The sequence below is a fragment of the Toxorhynchites rutilus genome, chromosome 1, assembly GCF_029784135.1.
Source record: "Toxorhynchites rutilus septentrionalis strain SRP chromosome 1, ASM2978413v1, whole genome shotgun sequence".
NCBI classification, from domain to species: domain Eukaryota; kingdom Metazoa; phylum Arthropoda; class Insecta; order Diptera; family Culicidae; genus Toxorhynchites; species Toxorhynchites rutilus.
The window spans coordinates 23,918,169-23,935,058 of NC_073744.1; the positions used below are offsets into that span (position 1 = coordinate 23,918,169).

General features: G+C 41.3%; 2 protein-coding genes across 3 annotated transcripts; both read right to left on the bottom strand.

The window, feature by feature from the left end:
• Window positions 1–1,245: 1,245 nt before the first annotated feature.
• On the bottom strand, window positions 1,246–10,691 carry LOC129762548 (nuclear receptor binding SET domain protein). Of its 2 annotated transcripts, none has more exons than XM_055760939.1 (6): window positions 10,405–10,691; window positions 9,884–10,098; window positions 7,866–9,815; window positions 2,955–3,973; window positions 2,422–2,898; window positions 1,246–2,362 (listed from the first exon to the last, which is right to left on the bottom strand). In XM_055760939.1, the coding sequence occupies exons 1-6, from the start codon at window positions 10,428–10,430 to the stop codon at window positions 1,919–1,921; spliced, it is 4,131 nt and encodes a 1,376-aa protein (XP_055616914.1). In that variant the 5' UTR covers window positions 10,431–10,691; the 3' UTR covers window positions 1,246–1,918. The 2 variants fall into 2 exon arrangements, with proteins under 2 accessions (XP_055616914.1, XP_055616913.1); XM_055760938.1 differs by having other exon boundaries at window positions 9,875–10,098.
• Window positions 10,692–13,907: 3,216 nt separating this feature from the next.
• On the bottom strand, window positions 13,908–15,754 carry LOC129776044 (beclin-1-like protein). Its single transcript, XM_055781420.1, has 3 exons — window positions 15,476–15,754; window positions 14,367–15,417; window positions 13,908–14,311 (listed from the first exon to the last, which is right to left on the bottom strand). Exons 1-3 carry the CDS (start codon window positions 15,585–15,587, stop codon window positions 14,200–14,202), a joined length of 1,275 nt encoding a protein of 424 aa, XP_055637395.1. The 5' UTR covers window positions 15,588–15,754; the 3' UTR covers window positions 13,908–14,199.
• Window positions 15,755–16,890: the final 1,136 nt, after the last annotated feature.

The following is a 16,890-nucleotide window of genomic DNA, read 5'->3' on the forward strand; positions in this document are numbered from 1 at the left end:
AATTTAAAAAATTCTAACTTAAAAATGAAAAAATACCTCTCTGATTTTCGGATATGTTATGTAAAAAAACCTCAGCTTTCAAGAAAAAATATATAAAAACATAGCGTCCTTGGTGATTCCGAAACAATAAAAACTATAAAAAACAAATGCAATCAATAATCATGAAAACCAAATCCATTTTTTTTGCAAATGCGGCATTTTTTCAAAGAAATTTATTGCCTTTAATTTGATATGTCGATCATTTGAATCGGTCCAGTAGTTCGTAAGTTGGGAATTTTAAATAAAAGTTATTTTTGGAGAAAAATGGAAAAAATGCTTTTTCGGACCACTATGAAATGGAAATGGTCACCCTAATAAAAAAAATAAAAAAATACGGATCTAATGTTTTGCGATAAAGAACAAAATTACCACTTATCACGAAAATCTGAGAATATATATGTATATATCGGTTTGACATGGAATGGCTGTATATCACTTCCACTATTGTATATTGTATGTATGTGCCAGTTAGGCGCATCATATACCTCCCAAAATATGGTATATTGCGCTGTATATACGCTAGTTATACGATTTAATGTTTGCTGAAAGCTGGCTTTGCAAGGCGGCGTTCAGTTGGAGTTTTTGTATATACAGATGACATACTAAGGGAAGCATCAATTGCATCATGTGATGCGTGTTCTTTCTCTGGGTTTGTTCCCATTGACGATTCCATCTTTGTGGATGTTACATTTTTAGTTAAGTAAATTATAGAATACAAAAATAAACTTACATAAATTTCACAATTACCTCCTGAATATATGTCACCGAATCAGTAAAATAGTGATTTGGGTGAATCAACTCTCGGAATACACTTTTCAATCAATATTCCTTTAGCTTTTACCTAATTTATGATTTGAGACTCAGAAACAGCCACACGATGCTTCGGCAATACACTTGGAACGCATTGACCCACTTGCAACCTTGTGTTCCTGATATCCTGGATTTCGCGCATAATGTTCTACGCTTAACACGAATCTCTTTGTGTTCACCGAGAATCCAGCTTTTTGTTTTGACTGGCAGAGATTCAACTATTCGCCGTTCTTCGGTTGCTCCGAGGACTGTTGCTTTTCCACGACCTGGTCATTACTAAGATTTTACAGTACTTTATGTCAGGTGAACGGAATTAGGTACTGCTTGAAATAAGAGAGCATCACGGTCGTGATTTTTGAGAAATGGAATTTCGGAATTGGTAAAAAATGAGCAAGGTTTGCATGTTAAATACAAATACTCCCACTAACGATTTTAATAACTACAGGGTGGTGATTTAAAATTGAACGAATCAATAGTCATATTTTTTCTCAATAGATCCCTTTTGGCTAGAAGCCACTAACGGTTGAAAATTATTTTCTCCTCCGAAGCATGGTCATAGACAGACTATGCCCAAATGTTTTTCCTGAGCTCGGTATAGTATGAATAACTCAACGTCGTTTAATTTATGCGAACAGAGTTTAATCATCATGGGAATTAGTTTGGCAGTGCTGTTCGGCAATACTTCATGAATAATTATTATTGACATTGTCAATGTAGATAGAGTGGAAAGATGTAACATCATCAGTATTAACACTTATTTTAGTACACTTCCGGTTTATGCTATATAAATACACAATTTATTCAAACTGGTGCTAGTAGGTAGTAGAACAGTAAAACAATAATTTAAAGTTGTCCAAAAAATTCAATAATCACGACAAATATTTTTCACCAATCATCTTCGACTTGTAAACTCTCAATTTATAACTGGAAAATGTGGTGGGCTAGCAAAATAAACGAACCCTAAATAAACATAATAACATGTAAAAAGGTAGAGGCCTATTCTCCCTCTAGTGATGCGGCTTGTGCGCAGCCAATAAAAAAATATCCCGCCTGTCATCTAGTCACACCATTACGAACTAGATGCTGTAGCAGGTGCTTCTTCCTGTGGCGGTTCCGTCTTCAATTCAACTGTCTCCTCCAAGCATTCCTGCTTGACAATAGGGGATTCAGTGGCGACAACAGGCTGCATAGTTACATCCCCACTGCTGTTGCGTCTTTGGGACGAAATCTCTTCCTTCTTCACGACATCAATCGACAGTTGCGGTGAACTGTCGATTTTTCGCTTCTTACCAAACAGTGCCGAAGGGTGGAGGCTGTGTCTTCGACGTTTGATAGATTTCGTGACATTCTTCGCTCCTTTTCGACCTTTTGGCCCGACAGCGCTTAATTCGTCCTCTACCGGGGGACGATACTTCTTCCCGATGAAACCGGAACACTTGGTCGCACCGCAATGGCAGATTTTCTTCTTGTTTCCCTTGCTTTCGAAGTTGTAGTTGAATGTAAGCTCTTCGCCCTGGAATGCTCAGAATAGGATACGTAAGGAGGATGGAATAATTGAATACTGGTACTTACCGCCTTGACGTCTTTAATAGCGAAAAGACCAACCGCTTGAGCTCCTCCAACTCTCCACAACATTGTTTCGCAATTTGGTTCGCACGAGTGGTTGATAAATCGGGCAAGGTTTCCTTTCGGACCCGCATCGATCGTTAGCTCGGAATCAACCGTCAGGAAGTAATAGTTTTCATCCTTTTGGTCCTGCTTTTGCTGCAATCGTCTCGCCAGCTCAGCGTTGTTTATCACTTCGCCCACGTACTCGATCACAAACTGACCCTGACGGATGTCTTCCAGGGTAACGAGGCCCCAGCCTTTCTGGGGTATTCGTTTTGCAATCAGCGAGGGATACTGTTTTTTCTCAAAGCACTGATTCTGGCAGTTTGGTCCCGCCGGGCAAACCTTCGGATTGCACTCAATTAGCAGCGCCCGGTTGATACAGTTGGAGTACAGTCCGCAAGGTTCGTCGTCCGTTGGTTTGCATTCGCACATTGTGTCCTACCGATAAGATAGAAATGAAGAGTATATATTTGGAAGAAAAGAAAAGGACGCACCTCATCTCCTTTACCAAAAGCTTGCGGTCTAAGTGGGGGCACATATTTGTTGCTCTTAATTTTCACATACATCGGCGGCCGGAACGAACTGTCACCCAGCTCCGCATGTTCGCCCGCCTTCTTCGCCTGCAGCATCTGACTCACAACCTTCGCCTCACGTAGAGCCTCGTTATACTTGTCCAGTATACCACCCTTCTTTCGCTCCGACACGCTATCCGAATCACCCTCCTGATACAGATAGATCCTCCTTCGATTGATCCAGCCGTAATCATGCGAACCGAAGAATATGATACAAATGTCCGACGGTTCGTGCTGTCTTCGCAGGGCAAAATCTGGGATCTCCGGTGGGGGAACGGTTAGCGCCGGCCAGAACCGGAAGTTCGAATATTTTGCCCAGACAATTTCATTGTACAGGGGCATCCGACCGGATTCACACTCCTCGCAGATATATTTTCCCTCGGGCGGAATGAATTTCAGGCAGTCCAAGTGGAACGCCGTGGGACACGTTTCACAGCAAATAAGGCTTCCGCCCTTGCAGCACAGGAAGCACCAGTTAACGTTCAGCGAGCACTGCTCGAGCGAATGCTTCGGACAGATGAGAATGGCGGTCGTTATTAGCTGCGAACCCGCCGGTACGCACTTCCCGTCGGGGTGATACGACGAGGGGCACTTCAGGCAACGTATCAGCTGGCCCTTGGTCGTGGTTGCGTTCGTCCGGGGATCGTCCGAAACACAGGTATGACACGAGTGGTACGGACAGAACAGGGTACTGGAATTTGGAGTACTGGTAAGTTTGTGCTGTGGGAACAACCGCAGGCAGGGAATATGGTAGTATTTCCCACACCCGTTCACCGTGCAGCGATGCTTGCGCTCATCCTTGAGTGCGTTCTCTTGGTCGTGACAAACGAAGCATCTAGCGGGTATCTTCTGGGTGCAGCCTGAACACATGAAGGCTTTGCTATCGGGAGGTGTATCGGCTCCATCGGTTGGTTCTAGCTGCGATGGTGCAGCGTTACAGGCTGGAAAACAAACCGGATAATCATGGTTACAGGCTGGAACTAAGAAACTAACTTGGCTGGAATGCCAAACTAAGTGGGTGTTGTCTCCTGTTTGTGTGGCTGTCATTTCAGACAAAAAAATTAAAATTAAATTTCTACTTGTTCCTGTACTTCATTTCATTTATCATCCACTATTTCATTAAACATTCACGTTTTCATACTATGAGTAAGTTTATGGGTCCAATCGCAGAACTGTTCATTGATTGATTGACATTCGGCGATACTTTTTTATTAGTATAGATAGAAGAAGATATAGGAGTGTGTTTCATCACATTAAAATCCATTTCCAGTTTCAAACAAAGATCAATTTCGCTAGCGCAAACATCAAATGGACTAACATCACTTGTCACTATGTAATTGTAGAACATATGGGAATTTAATTTTCCGAATTTTCCCTTTTTCCTTCAGAGTTTTCCGAAAATTTTCAATTGTCATGTTTGTTTGGAATATTTTTGGTTGAAATATGTGTAATATTTTTATGGATCCATTCCAGAGGAGGGAGGGGTGTCATACCATCATAGAAACATTTCTCATATCCAAAAATCCTCACATCCAAAATTGTGCTTGATTAGTTCTCGGGTTATGCAGAAGTTTGTGTTTGTGTGCCCCCTGTAACTTGTGTTTTGTACACCAAGATGATGCCGGGAGTAAGCAGGTTCAAAGGAATCCAACCCAATCAATGACCATGAGGAATCTAACTTGGATAAAAAAACTCAAAACAAGGGACCCGGAACTGGAAATGAAACATATTTAGTATGCAGGGGAATCGTTAGCTGATGTGTGGAACAACCTAGCAATCGATGGATATCCCGTATATTGTGTCCGAAAGCGAGTTATATTGTGTCCGAAAAACTCCCAAATCGATGAAGCGGAATTAGTTTGTTCGTCACGTAAGGACTTCCCAGCACCTTTTGCAAGTAGTTAAATGTAACGACAAGAACCCCTGCATTGAATCAACAAGTAGTTACTTTTGTACAAATCAACATCAATTTATACCAGCCCATGTTCCTCTCACCTAAAGGCCAGAGGGTTTGAAAACACGTATCCCAATAAAAGTAAGCATTAATTTTTCGACTCTGCTTTTTCGAAAATCTATGAACTTGTCAAAAGTTCTTCCGAAGTCACTACTTGCATATAAGGAACTTCCGTATGAACATTTGATTCCGACCTCGGCAGTTGCCTGATTTTTTACGTTAATATTTTCAGAATCATTTTGGAAATACCGTTTTGTCTCAAATTCCGAACACTTAAACTTTGGTGGTCATTAAACTGTGTCTCATTACTCAAAATGGTACTCTTTGCTTTTTGGATACAATAGAGCCTTCTTTTTAACTTGACTACGGTAAAATTGATTTACAAATGAATATTCATGGTGAAAAACTAAAAATATGTCTAATCACTTTTGTCTCAAATTCCGAACACCATTTTTGTCACTGACTCATATTCCGAACGCTTTTGTCTCAAATTCCGAACAACAAAGATACATTTAAAAAAAAAACATGCCTTTTGAACTACTGGACCGATTCATATGATCGATATATCAAATTAAAGTAAATAATCTAGACTTTTTTGGAAAAATGTTATACTAGCAAAAAATTTGAATTTTGCTGTCGTAATTATTGATTGTATTTGCTGTTTATAGTTTACATGGTTTCGGGACCAAGTGCGCTATATCGGTATCGATACCTGTAAATGATGTTAAAATGAAATCTATAACAATAAGAATGCCAAGGTTTTGATTAATCAATTCAGTAAATTCACATTGAGAAATGAAGTGATCGTAATTTGAATCATACGTAGAAACTTGATTCATATTCCGAAGACTAATTTTAATGAAGGTTTCTGCATAAAATATCGTTTTTTCATCCATTTATTGTAGATTCGTACAAATTCTAGCACTCACCATAAAAATAACAAACAAAATAGTTGAAAAAACTACTAACTACTTTTTACAGAATTTGCTAACGTAAAAATTTAATCATTGGTTTTGAGTGTCACTTTTTTTGCAAATGATCAATATTATAAATTCTAGGCTGTATCGATACCTGTAAATTATGTTAAAATGAAGGCTATAACCCAAAGAATTTCAGGGTTTAGATTATTCAATTATTTATAACATTAAAGTTCAATAAATTTACGTTTGAAATGAAGTGTTCGGAATTTGAATCATCCGTAGAAATTTGACTCATATTCCGAACACTACTTCAATATTAATATTAATGAAGATTTCTGCATAAAATATCATTTTTTTCACCCAGTTATTGTAGGTTCTTACATTCTCTAGCAATTAACACATTAGGGACCGCACTTTTTGGGGCAAACTTGTACGCTTCATTTGTTCTAATTCCACGAATGAGACCGTTTCCTTCGGTGTGGATGAGATGAAGGCGAGCCATCAGTAGGCCTTGTTAGGTTCTTGACACACCAAGGATTTTACCATCAAGTGTAGAAAACACGGATTATTTCGCGATCCATCCGTAATAGACGGATCGGATCGGATCAATTATTTATAACATTAAAGTATAATTTACTCAATTATTTATAACATTAACAATAAATTTACGTTTGAAATGAAGTGTTCGGAATTTGAATCATCCGTAGAAATTTGACTCATATTCCGAACACTACTTCAATATTAATATTAATGAAGATTTCTGCATAAAATATCATTTTTTTCACCCAGTTATTGTAGGTTCTTACATTCTCTAGCAATTAACACATTAGGGACCGCACTTTTTGGGGCAAACTTGTACGCTTCATTTGTTCTGATTCCACGAATGAGACCGTTTCCTTCGGCGTGGATGAGATGAAGGCGAGCCATCAGTAGGCCTTGTTAGGTTCTTGACACACCAAGGATTTTACCATCAAGTGTAGAAAACACGGATTATTTCGCGATCCATCCGTAATAGACGGATCGCGAAACACGAGAAATCTCGTGAGCGGTCCGCAAAGTGTTAACATGAAAACAGCAATCAAAACAGTTGAAAAAACTACAGAAACTGAAAAATGAACGATGCTCGTTTTTTTACGGAATTTGCTAACGCAAACATTTTATCATTGGTTCTGACTGTCACTTTTTTGCAAATGTTTAATATTATAAATTATAGGCTGTATTGATACCTGTGAATGATGTCAAAATGAAGCCTATACCTTAAAGAACGTCTGTGTTTTCATTATTCGATTATTTATAACATAAAAGGGTACTTTCGTAATAGCGTCTCCGGAGCCGAAATACAATAGATAGCATTTTTATTGTTAGCACTGGCATTCAAATATTATTTGTATTGTTGTTGCCTTGCTGTATGCAGTGTTTTGTCATTTTTTAGTGCTACGAAAATGCGTATTTGGGATTTGGGGTATAAACGCCACCGGAGCAAAATTTTCATTATGAATTTGTTTTTCTTAATTGAAATTATTCTGAGGTCAACGTAATCCCCATCAATCGAGGATAAGGAACAGAGACGGTCCTAAGCCGCCGATGTGACGCATTCCGAGTCGGCCGTCAACCCGCCGTCGGAAGCGGCGGCCTTTCGCGAACAAACCTGTGTTCCATCGATTGCCCGGTTAGTTTGAAACATAGGAGACGATCCTTTAGTTAGGTCCGACCGAGCGTTAGCGAGCCTCGGACGGCACACGTTTGACCGGTTAAGTTTTGCTTTGAAATATATCATTTATATTTTTATAAAATTGCTATCTATTGTATCTCGGCTCCGGTGACGCTAATACGAAAGTACCCATAAAAGTTTAGTAAATCTATATTTAAAAATGAAGTGTTCGGAATTTGAGACTACACTTATACGAAATGAATCACAAGAAATAATAATAACAATTGCACTGAAGATAATCAACTCACCTGGATGGAAATGGTTTTGACACTTTGTACACTTCACCACATCGTTCGGCTTGCAGCAAATCGTACAAACGAATCCCTTGGGAACACCCTTAAGCAGATAATTTTTCTCCAAGCTAAATATAAATAACTCCTCCAACGATTTCCTTTCTTTCTTCACCTTGGGAGTGACCGGAAGGGAAGCCGCAATGGACTCCACTTTCGGCTGTTTAATCCCCAGTTCCATTTCAAACTTGAGGAAAGAGTTTCGCAGCGCTTGGGAGCGCAGTCGATTCGAGATTCGCGCACTGGAACCATTCCTTCCGCCGGCCACCGGCTGAACACGCAGTGCGCATATCTTCTGCACGTACTTCTGCAGCTTCTGATCCGCCTCCGTCTCGGTTTGGTCCCCGAAAACATACATTCGGCTCAGATTAAGCAAATCGTTGTACACCTCCCGATCGAACCCTGCCAGTTCGGAAATATCCTCACACTCGCTGCTCGTACCGCTTGCCGTCTCCAGTACATCACTGCCATCCGTCATCGATTGGAAGTAGCGAGAAATCGTATTGCGGAAGAGATCCGAATCGTCGGGTTCCGATTTAAAGCGTTTCGATAACGATTCCGAACTTTTCGCCACACTTGGCAGTGCTTCATAGGCGGGACTCTCGGGAGTGGGCGAGCGAGCGCGTTTCCCCCTCGAGCCAAAAGAGTCCTCAAAATTGCTACTATGGTAGCCTGTGGATAAACTTTTGGCACGCTTTCTGTGTCCGGCTTTTTGCTCCGATCGCTGCAGTTCCAACAGTTGCTTGAATCGCTGCTCGCGTGATTCAATAGGGAATCCAAGAACATCTTCTGCTTCGCGGACGGCTTCCATCCATTTTGCAGGATGTCGCTGCACGTTCGACGCAAGCTTCGATCGCAGATATCTGTACTCTTTCTCCACCAATGCTTTATACGATTGCAAACCTTCGAAAGGGATCGTCAATCCCTCCTGCACCCAACTTCGCCGACCATTGTCCGCGAAAAACGTGATGTGAATGATACGTTTTTTGGTTTGTGGTTTGACCTTCGACAAAAGCCCATCTACGGGATCGGGACACACCAAACAGGGCCAATGAAGCGTTTTCGCACCCAACGCACCCCAGAACAGCTGCCCTACACGATAACCGCTCGACGTATCCAAATCAATCGACGATCCCTTCGCACTGTCAGCGTCCGATGACCTCTCTAGCAGTTTAACCGGTTCCTTGTCGTCGCTTATCGCCGCTTGCTCAGCTCCTCCTACACTACTCTCGCCAAAGCTCACATCCAAATCGACAATTTTGATTTGATCAATACCCAGAATTTCCTCATTAGGATCCGCAATCGGAGTCACCACATCGGCAACGATAGATTCCAGGATTTCCAGCTGAATGGAAAAATCCAACTCACTTGGTTTTGCCTCAACATCTGTGGTATCCGATAACGGTGGCAGCTCACTCGAAATATTCCCCACCTCAATCTTGATCGGCCTGGGTCTCGGGGGAGACTTTGTGATGAATTTTGCCACATCCAACGGTATGTAGTCGTTATCCTCTTTCTGTTTCTGAATTCGCCCGTAGCGACTAACCGGAAGATTAACACTCTTAGTAGGCTCGATGAGTTTGGGACTCAGTGTGCTCTCAAGCTGCTTCATTAAATATTTCGACCGATCCGGAGACTTCAAACGATCTTCAACCAATTTTGGTGATTGCGGTGGTCCCGATACGACGTTCGCTGTACTATTCGTCGCTGCCTTCTTTCCACTAGTTGTTGGTTTAGTAGATTTTATACGACTGTACGTTCTTGGGGTACTTGATTGCACGATAGCTTTATTTGTGGGAGTTTGTACCGTGGATTCTGCTCCAGCTGTCATTCCCATATCCTTTCCTCGAGCTGATCGAGAGAAGGCAGGAGATCTAAGTGACACTCTGCTCGGAGGGATCTTAGTTGCTGGAAAATGCAAAATGAAATCAATCTACGACCACAAAAACACACTTCGCTCAACATACCTGAAGTACCTTCACTCGCACTGCTTCTATTGAGAATGCTGCCCCGATTTGGCGACGGCTGCAATTTTTCTCCCTTCATTGACCTAGTTCTAGTATTTCGACTGCTTCCGCTGCTTGGGGAACTTAAACTCGATGATAGCATCTGTTCAGCGTCTCCACTGCCCATCTCATCAGTCTCGGATGAATCCTTCAAACTAATCTTCGAGATCTTGGAGCTGTTTTTACTGTTAGCACAAGTCACAAAAGAAGAGATCTATTTAAAAAATACTGTAAACACACAGGCTTGCTGCGATTTTTGTTGATAGCTGTGGCGAGCGGCAAGGGATCAGCCCAAACACACACCAAAAACTATCATCTTGTCTGCGTAAATACCGCCAAAACTGGGTACCCTATCCAGGCGGTATATCAACTAGGATTCTGATAAGAGCTTCAAGTGAAAATAAGATTCTGAACTCTTATCCACTATCCAGTCGCTAACTGTTTACGAATCTCACTTATTTCAAATATATTTTACCATGTACAGCACTTACTTTCGAACCTTTACTTTCCGACCCATTTTTCGTTGAAAATTCTGATACTTCCAACCGTTACTCAATCGTATTACTTTCCCACCAAAACTAGAAATGGTATGAACGTTATCGTTCGTCGTTACGATTCAATCCCAATTATTCGAATATCCGTAAGCTGTGAGAAGGGCACTATAGAGCACTGTGCATTTCACACAAGCCAATATTATTTCGGAACTCCGAAATAGTTAATAATACGAACAACAAAACTGCGATGCAATCCGTGGCTTGACTACGCGTACGAATCTTTCGGTCAGCAATGGCTGTGTATGCGATGAAACGTCAAAGGCACACACACGTAATCATACGACGCCTTGTGCAATTATTCCAGAGATGCCATATTCACAGACATGTGTGTCAATTTACCGACGATTAATTTTCGTTACAGATTTTTTTGTTTTCTGTTCTGTCTGTAGAATGTGGGAACAAAATTCCTCCACTTGCACTGATACACGCGCATTCTCGAGATTGGCAGTCTGAACGTAATCAAGACATGGTATTGAGCGTAGAAATAGCAACTAAGCACTAATCACAGATGTCACATAAATAGGAACTTAAGTATCATATAAGAATAAATAAAACGTGATGCTCACATACCGGGTGAAATGAACAGTATTCTACATGCCTTTTTGTGGTTTTTCGGAACTCGATGAGATTTCCGCGTCAACACGCGAGCAGTCATTTTAATATCAGTAGTTTGTTTCTTTTTGAATTCATTCTTAGGCTTGAGCTTTGATAAACTGCACATTTCGTAGTTGTTCTCTGTGATTGACCTGAACCAGCGAAATTACACAAAGAACACAACGAACGGCGCTTGGGAGTAGCAAACCATAGCCATTGTGCAAGTTTCGGTGACTTGAACTTTCAACAGTCAATAACGGCGCTGGCCACGCCCTTGCGGTTACCAGGGAATTAAAAGGAATGTTAGTATGATATTCACGCACTCTTTATCGAGCTTCAAACGCGGCGGCAGATAAGGTTTGGAGAGCAACCTAAGAAGATAACCGAGGAAACATCTCTAGAATCAATTGGACCGGTGACCGGTTATTCAACCCGCGTACATTTTATCCAGACATCTCTTAAACTAGTCAGACTGTTAATGTATTCCTTCATTTAATGCGCGTACACTTTTTAGGATCCCAGTCGTGGCGACGGAGGGTTACTTTTGGGCAACATGAAAAGGTTATTTACCATATGTATCGATAAATGGCAAGAACTCTACCCGCAGCTAGGGCATGAATACGATCGCTGCCCAAAACACAACATCAAAATCGGCATCGGTGATTTAAATGCTCAGGTCGCCTAGGAGGAGTTGTTCAGACCTGTAACTGATAGGTCAGCGCCCATCCGCGAACCAACGAAAATTGCATAAGACTTATCGACTTCGCTGCCTCCCAGAACATGGCCATATGTAGCACCTTTTTACAGCACATCCTCTAATGTCATTACAACTAAAGATCACCTTAGCAAAAGGAATAACATCGTCAATAACATGAGCATCTGTGCTTACTACGGTACTGGATGAATGCTGAAACACCTTGAAAGCACCAATTAGCAGACAGCGGAGACCGTCATCGGGTATGAACAACGAGAACAACGGAACGATTGTTTTGTCGACGAGTACTGATCACTTCTGAGCGAGAAGAATGCAGCATGCGCAGTCATGGTGAAACGAGCGACGTGACAAAACGTGGAACGATACAGACCGGAGCGAAGGCAGCAAATACATCTCTTTCCAAAGTAAGCAGATTTGTGGAAAGTTATTAGGCCGGGTTCATAACCAAGTATCAATTTCCTATGCACCATATTTTCATTTTCGTGAATCATGGACGGACACGGCTTTCCCCGAAGGCTGACAAGACTGATTCAGGCAACGCTGAACGGAGCGCGGAACTCGATCTGTCGATCTGTTGGAATCGTTTGAGACTCACAGAGGAGCTTCGACAAGGCGTCGGACTCTCCTGTCTGCTCTTCAACGTGACGCTGGAAGGTTGTCGCCCAGGGTTGGAGAATTTCAGTCATGGACCGGGTTCATTGGCGAAGCGTAGTGAAAAAGAGCTGCACTTCGATCCTGTATTTCGATCGACTCAGCAAATCTTATTGCCTGTTTCGTTCAAGTTGTTTTTACCCCGTATTAGGCCAAGCGTTCGAAAAATCGAACAGCAACTTTGATATTTTTTCATGGCTTTGGAAAGCAACCAAATATTAAGGTTTTGCCATAAAATGATAGCTTAGCTATGATGATAGCTACCACTTACTAACGATTTAATCCATTTGAGAATTTTTTGGGAAATAAATTCGGTTTAAAGTAACAATGTGCGGAAAATACATAACCTTACATAGGGCCCTATTCCAGAAAACGAGACGAGCAGACGAGCGCTCGTCTCGTTTGTTTTCATATTCCAGAAGTCGAGCTCGACTAAAAACAGACGAGTAGCTCGTCTGGTTCGACGACCGTTTGGCCGCGTTCGTCAATGAATCAGAAGAATCGTCTAGTTTGTTTGATGTGTTTGTTCACCTTGTTGATTGAAAGCATCGGTATTCTTCTGCTCCGCCTTTATCTTCAAAAATGGTTTCACGGCTAAACTAGCATTGCATAAGCAATGTATGTTTCCAACTGCAACCATCAAATTCAATTCATCATTTTTAAAATTGTTGTTTTTCTCAAAACAAAAACATGTCTTCTCATCTATCATCACTGATCATACCGAGAAAAACTGACTGAAGTCTCTCCAGTCTACCAAATAAAACATTCCAATGAAACTCGTGTACTGGAATGGGATATTTTGCTCGTCTCGACAGTGATTGAAGCCGAGACGAGACGAGACGAATTGCTCGTCTCGTTTTCTGGAATAGGGCCCATAACCTAACAAAAAATAAATCTCATAAAATGCAACAATGTGGAAACTTTTCTACACTACACCCAGGTTTTTTACGCGGGGGATACGTACCTCATAAAAAAATCCGCGTTTATTGGAAAATCCGCGTAAAAAACATTAATTTCCGTCATAAGCGCTAAGTTCCGTCGCAAGCACTGATTACCCTCATATGCTCTGAGATAGCATGAAGAGGAAACGTGAGCTGAGGGAGAGACGTGATATTGCTCAGGTTTTTTAAAGCGGTATCCACGTAAAAAGCTGCGTTAATTAGAAAATCCGCGTTAATTCGAAAATCCGCGCCAATTGAAAAAAAACGTGTTGATTGGAAAACCCATGTAAAAAAATCGTGAAAAAACCGCGTAAAAAACTGGGTGTATTACTTTGATAAAAGAACACACATTGTGATGTAGAAAAAAATATCATTGGGTTGAACCTCCTACAGGAAAAAAATGTAGGTTTTGGGCAATGTTTTTGTTTGGTGATTTTCTGTTATTTTCAGGAAAACGGGAAAATCGGTTTATGTAACTCCAATAAAAATTACACCAATGGTTTTCGTTAAAAAACAATTTTTACAGCTTGGTCGTTAATGTGTTAAATTCGAATGTTTTTTGTTCGAGCCGTATTGTTTTCGAATATCCCCCGATCAGAAGAAGCATCGAACCTGGAGTTTCTACCGCGATATACGTAACGCTGAGACATAAAGGCCCCACTCCTTCTTTATTTGCCTGCTTCTATCAGCAAAGGAGCTGGCAAATTTCATTTTTGCGTTACTTTAGGATGACATTTCTAAAGCGTTTTTTTTTATTTCAACTTATCATTTGTCGTTTCGTAAGATTTCACATAAATATCACATTCAAAGCGTGAACCCCATCGGATGCTTCTAATGCTTCTCATCGGTGAACTGCGACGACACCCACGTTAGTCCCCACTTGAGATTTGTCAACAGAAATTTCAGCGCTTTGGTCCATTGTTCTTCCGAGTTGAATTGAATTCTGAAAAACAGTTTCTATGAGTGGCACCTGAAAACTGTTATCCACATTAACTTACTTTATACTTAAACTGTTTCCCGTTGCGGAATCCTCAATCTTGCCTTTCTCCATTCGATAGGGCAAGCAAAAGCCTGGATCCATCTTGACAACCTCCTCCTTGAATTGCTGCAGGCAATCAAGGAATGCCACCATCGCCGCATCGAACTTGGTATCCCAGAAGAACCGAAATCCTCCACTCCCATAGAGTGGAAGCTCTTTCCCATCGGCGAGTACTTCAATGTGCGAGTGATTGCCATACGGTACCAACCGATAGTTTTTGAAGGTGAAATTCATCTTTCGCGCCAATGCGGACAGCAGCAAGCAGGTCTGACCCCAAGCAGCATTTATCTCAGACCAATCAACAGGAGCTGACGGCAACCGTCCCAGGCGAAAATTGTTGATCGTCCCGAAGTGTCCCGAGTGCCAGATATGGAAAGTGACATTGAACACATTCGTTTTCTTCAGCTTATCCAGCTGTGCTTGGGCATAGGACATTTGGCACTCCAACGAGCGAAATTCATCCTCCATAGTGATGACATCCCGTCGGTGTTTCGTGTATTCTCGCCAATATTTTTCTTCCTCATTTTCAAGCCGCTGCTTTTCCGCTTCTTGTTCCTTCACAACCAGTTTGATTGCGTCCTCCTCTCTAGTAAGCTCCCCTAGCTCTTGCAGCAAGCGCTCTTCCTCCCGCTTCAGATCTACCAATTCCTTCTCCAGCTGATCAATGTTGGGGACGTCATCCGTCATTTCCAGTTTCTTTAAATAGTTATTATAATCGTTCCACTCGTCCTCGGCCATCTTCAGCTGTTTGTCCATCAGCTCCAGCAACGTATCGGTGCATTCGTCGCACAGCGGATGATCGATCTCCGAATTGTCCGAGAGAGTATCGAACAGCTCGGCTTTGATGCGAAGAGTGTTACCAAAAAGCTCGCGATCCGGTCCATCGGTAAGCAACATAAATCCATGCGAGTCGGCTCCGCTACACTCCGTTAAGCGGAAGGGCGGCACAAAATGGTCCATACTTGTCAGTTGCGATTCGATGTCTACCTCGACGTGGGGATTGATGGGGACTGCGGAATGCAACAATTTTAATAATTTACTTGGGATCATACAAATCTTTGCACTTACGTGCTAGCTCCGCTTGCGTGTGCTCTCCCAGGGCCGCAAAAAAATCGTCGATGTGGATCGGCTGCAGACATCTCTGGCAGGAGAAACTAACATTTTCTTTTGCGTCATTCATGTTCGCTAGGAAGATTTATCACTTGAATTGCTGCATATACGATCACTGGCCTGAAATGTTATTTCGAAATGAGGCTTAAAGGGGCTCTTTCATTAGTGCGTCTTAGCGAGAAGAATGCAGATGCTCCTTTTATGTTTTGATTTCGATATCTTTTTAGGCTTGCTGTTTTGACGTTTTCATCTAAACAACAGAGTGAACAGAAACCACAAAGGGCCAAAAAGCGCTAAGTATTTGCAGTGCAACCAATTACAGATTTTTGTTCATTAAATCGTATAATTTTGCAAGTACTAAGTCTTAGAAGAAATCAGAATACATCCTAATCGCATATAATATCAATCCAATGTCCTGGAAAAAAGGTAATGAAGACGGTCGAGTTTCGAGCGACATAGAATGCTAACTATTTCGCAAATAGTGACGTCAGTCGTTGTGTTTATTTTTCATTGCCCACCGCTTCCATGTAAAAATGCTATTTTCAGGAAGTAATTTATCAATTAAAAACGTACATTTTTGAAGAGCTCCCCCTGAATATGAGGCTAATGTGATAGCGTGAAGTGGACATTTGTGAAATCACGTCGAAAAAGATGAATAAAAGTGATATTTCCATGTGTCATTTTCACTTCCCCACGTTCATAGAAACAAACGAAGTTTCAGTATTTTAGCGTTATGAAGTTGATGTTTTGAAGGCTCTCAAGGTCGTTGTGTATGTTGTGAGATAATAATCGCCAATTAATCAAAATTTCACCGAAAATGTTACTGCTTTCGAGAACTACCCAGCAAACATTAAATCGTATAATTTTGCACGTGCCAAGTCTTACAAGAAATCCGAATAATGTGCGATTCACATAGCACGTTACGGAGAAGAACGTCTACGTTCCGTCAACGTTTCCACCAATTCACACATGCAGTCAATGCTTCCACCAGCACCGTCACGTCAAATGCCAAACGAATGATTTATTTAATTTTATTCATGGTGTCGCCATGCCACCTACAACAATTTTAATTTGCAATGCCCTCTTTCAAATCAGCATGCCTAGAATCAGTTCTAAATTTTGAAAAATTCAATAAGAATCATTGAATTCGATTATTTAAATGCTTAAACCCCGTAGTCCGACCCTTATGCAATAATAATAATAATAATAAATAGAATAATTCTTTCAATTAGTCGCGAATGATTTTCACTCCGAAATTTGGAGCTAAGAGAAATGTTGGCATAAAAAATACAGTAAGTTACTTATAAAGCGATATGCTGAGGCACAACTCAGTGTCGCATTGGAGTCGGTTTTGACCAGTAATTGGACATTTG

Excerpts from the sequence above, each read along its gene's own strand:
- LOC129776044 (XM_055781420.1), bottom strand. The coding sequence starts at position 15,587 with ATGAATGACGCAAAAGAAAATGTTAGTTTCTCCTGCCAGAGATGTCTG. Across the intron at positions 15,418-15,475 it reads CACGCAAGCGGAGCTAGCAC|TCCCCATCAATCCCCACGTC; the intron begins GTAAGTGCAAAG and ends TGCATTCCGCAG. Across the intron at positions 14,312-14,366 it reads GGAAACAGTTTAAGTATAAA|AATTCAATTCAACTCGGAAG; the intron begins GTAAGTTAATGT and ends ACTGTTTTTCAG.
- LOC129762548 (XM_055760938.1), bottom strand. The coding sequence starts at position 10,430 with ATGGGTCGGAAAGTAAAGGTTCGAAA. Across the intron at positions 3,974-7,865 it reads TCAAAACCATTTCCATCCAG|CCTGTAACGCTGCACCATCG; the intron begins GTGAGTTGATTA and ends TTTGTTTTCCAG. Across the intron at positions 2,899-2,954 it reads CTTTTGGTAAAGGAGATGAG|GACACAATGTGCGAATGCAA; the intron begins GTGCGTCCTTTT and ends TCTTATCGGTAG.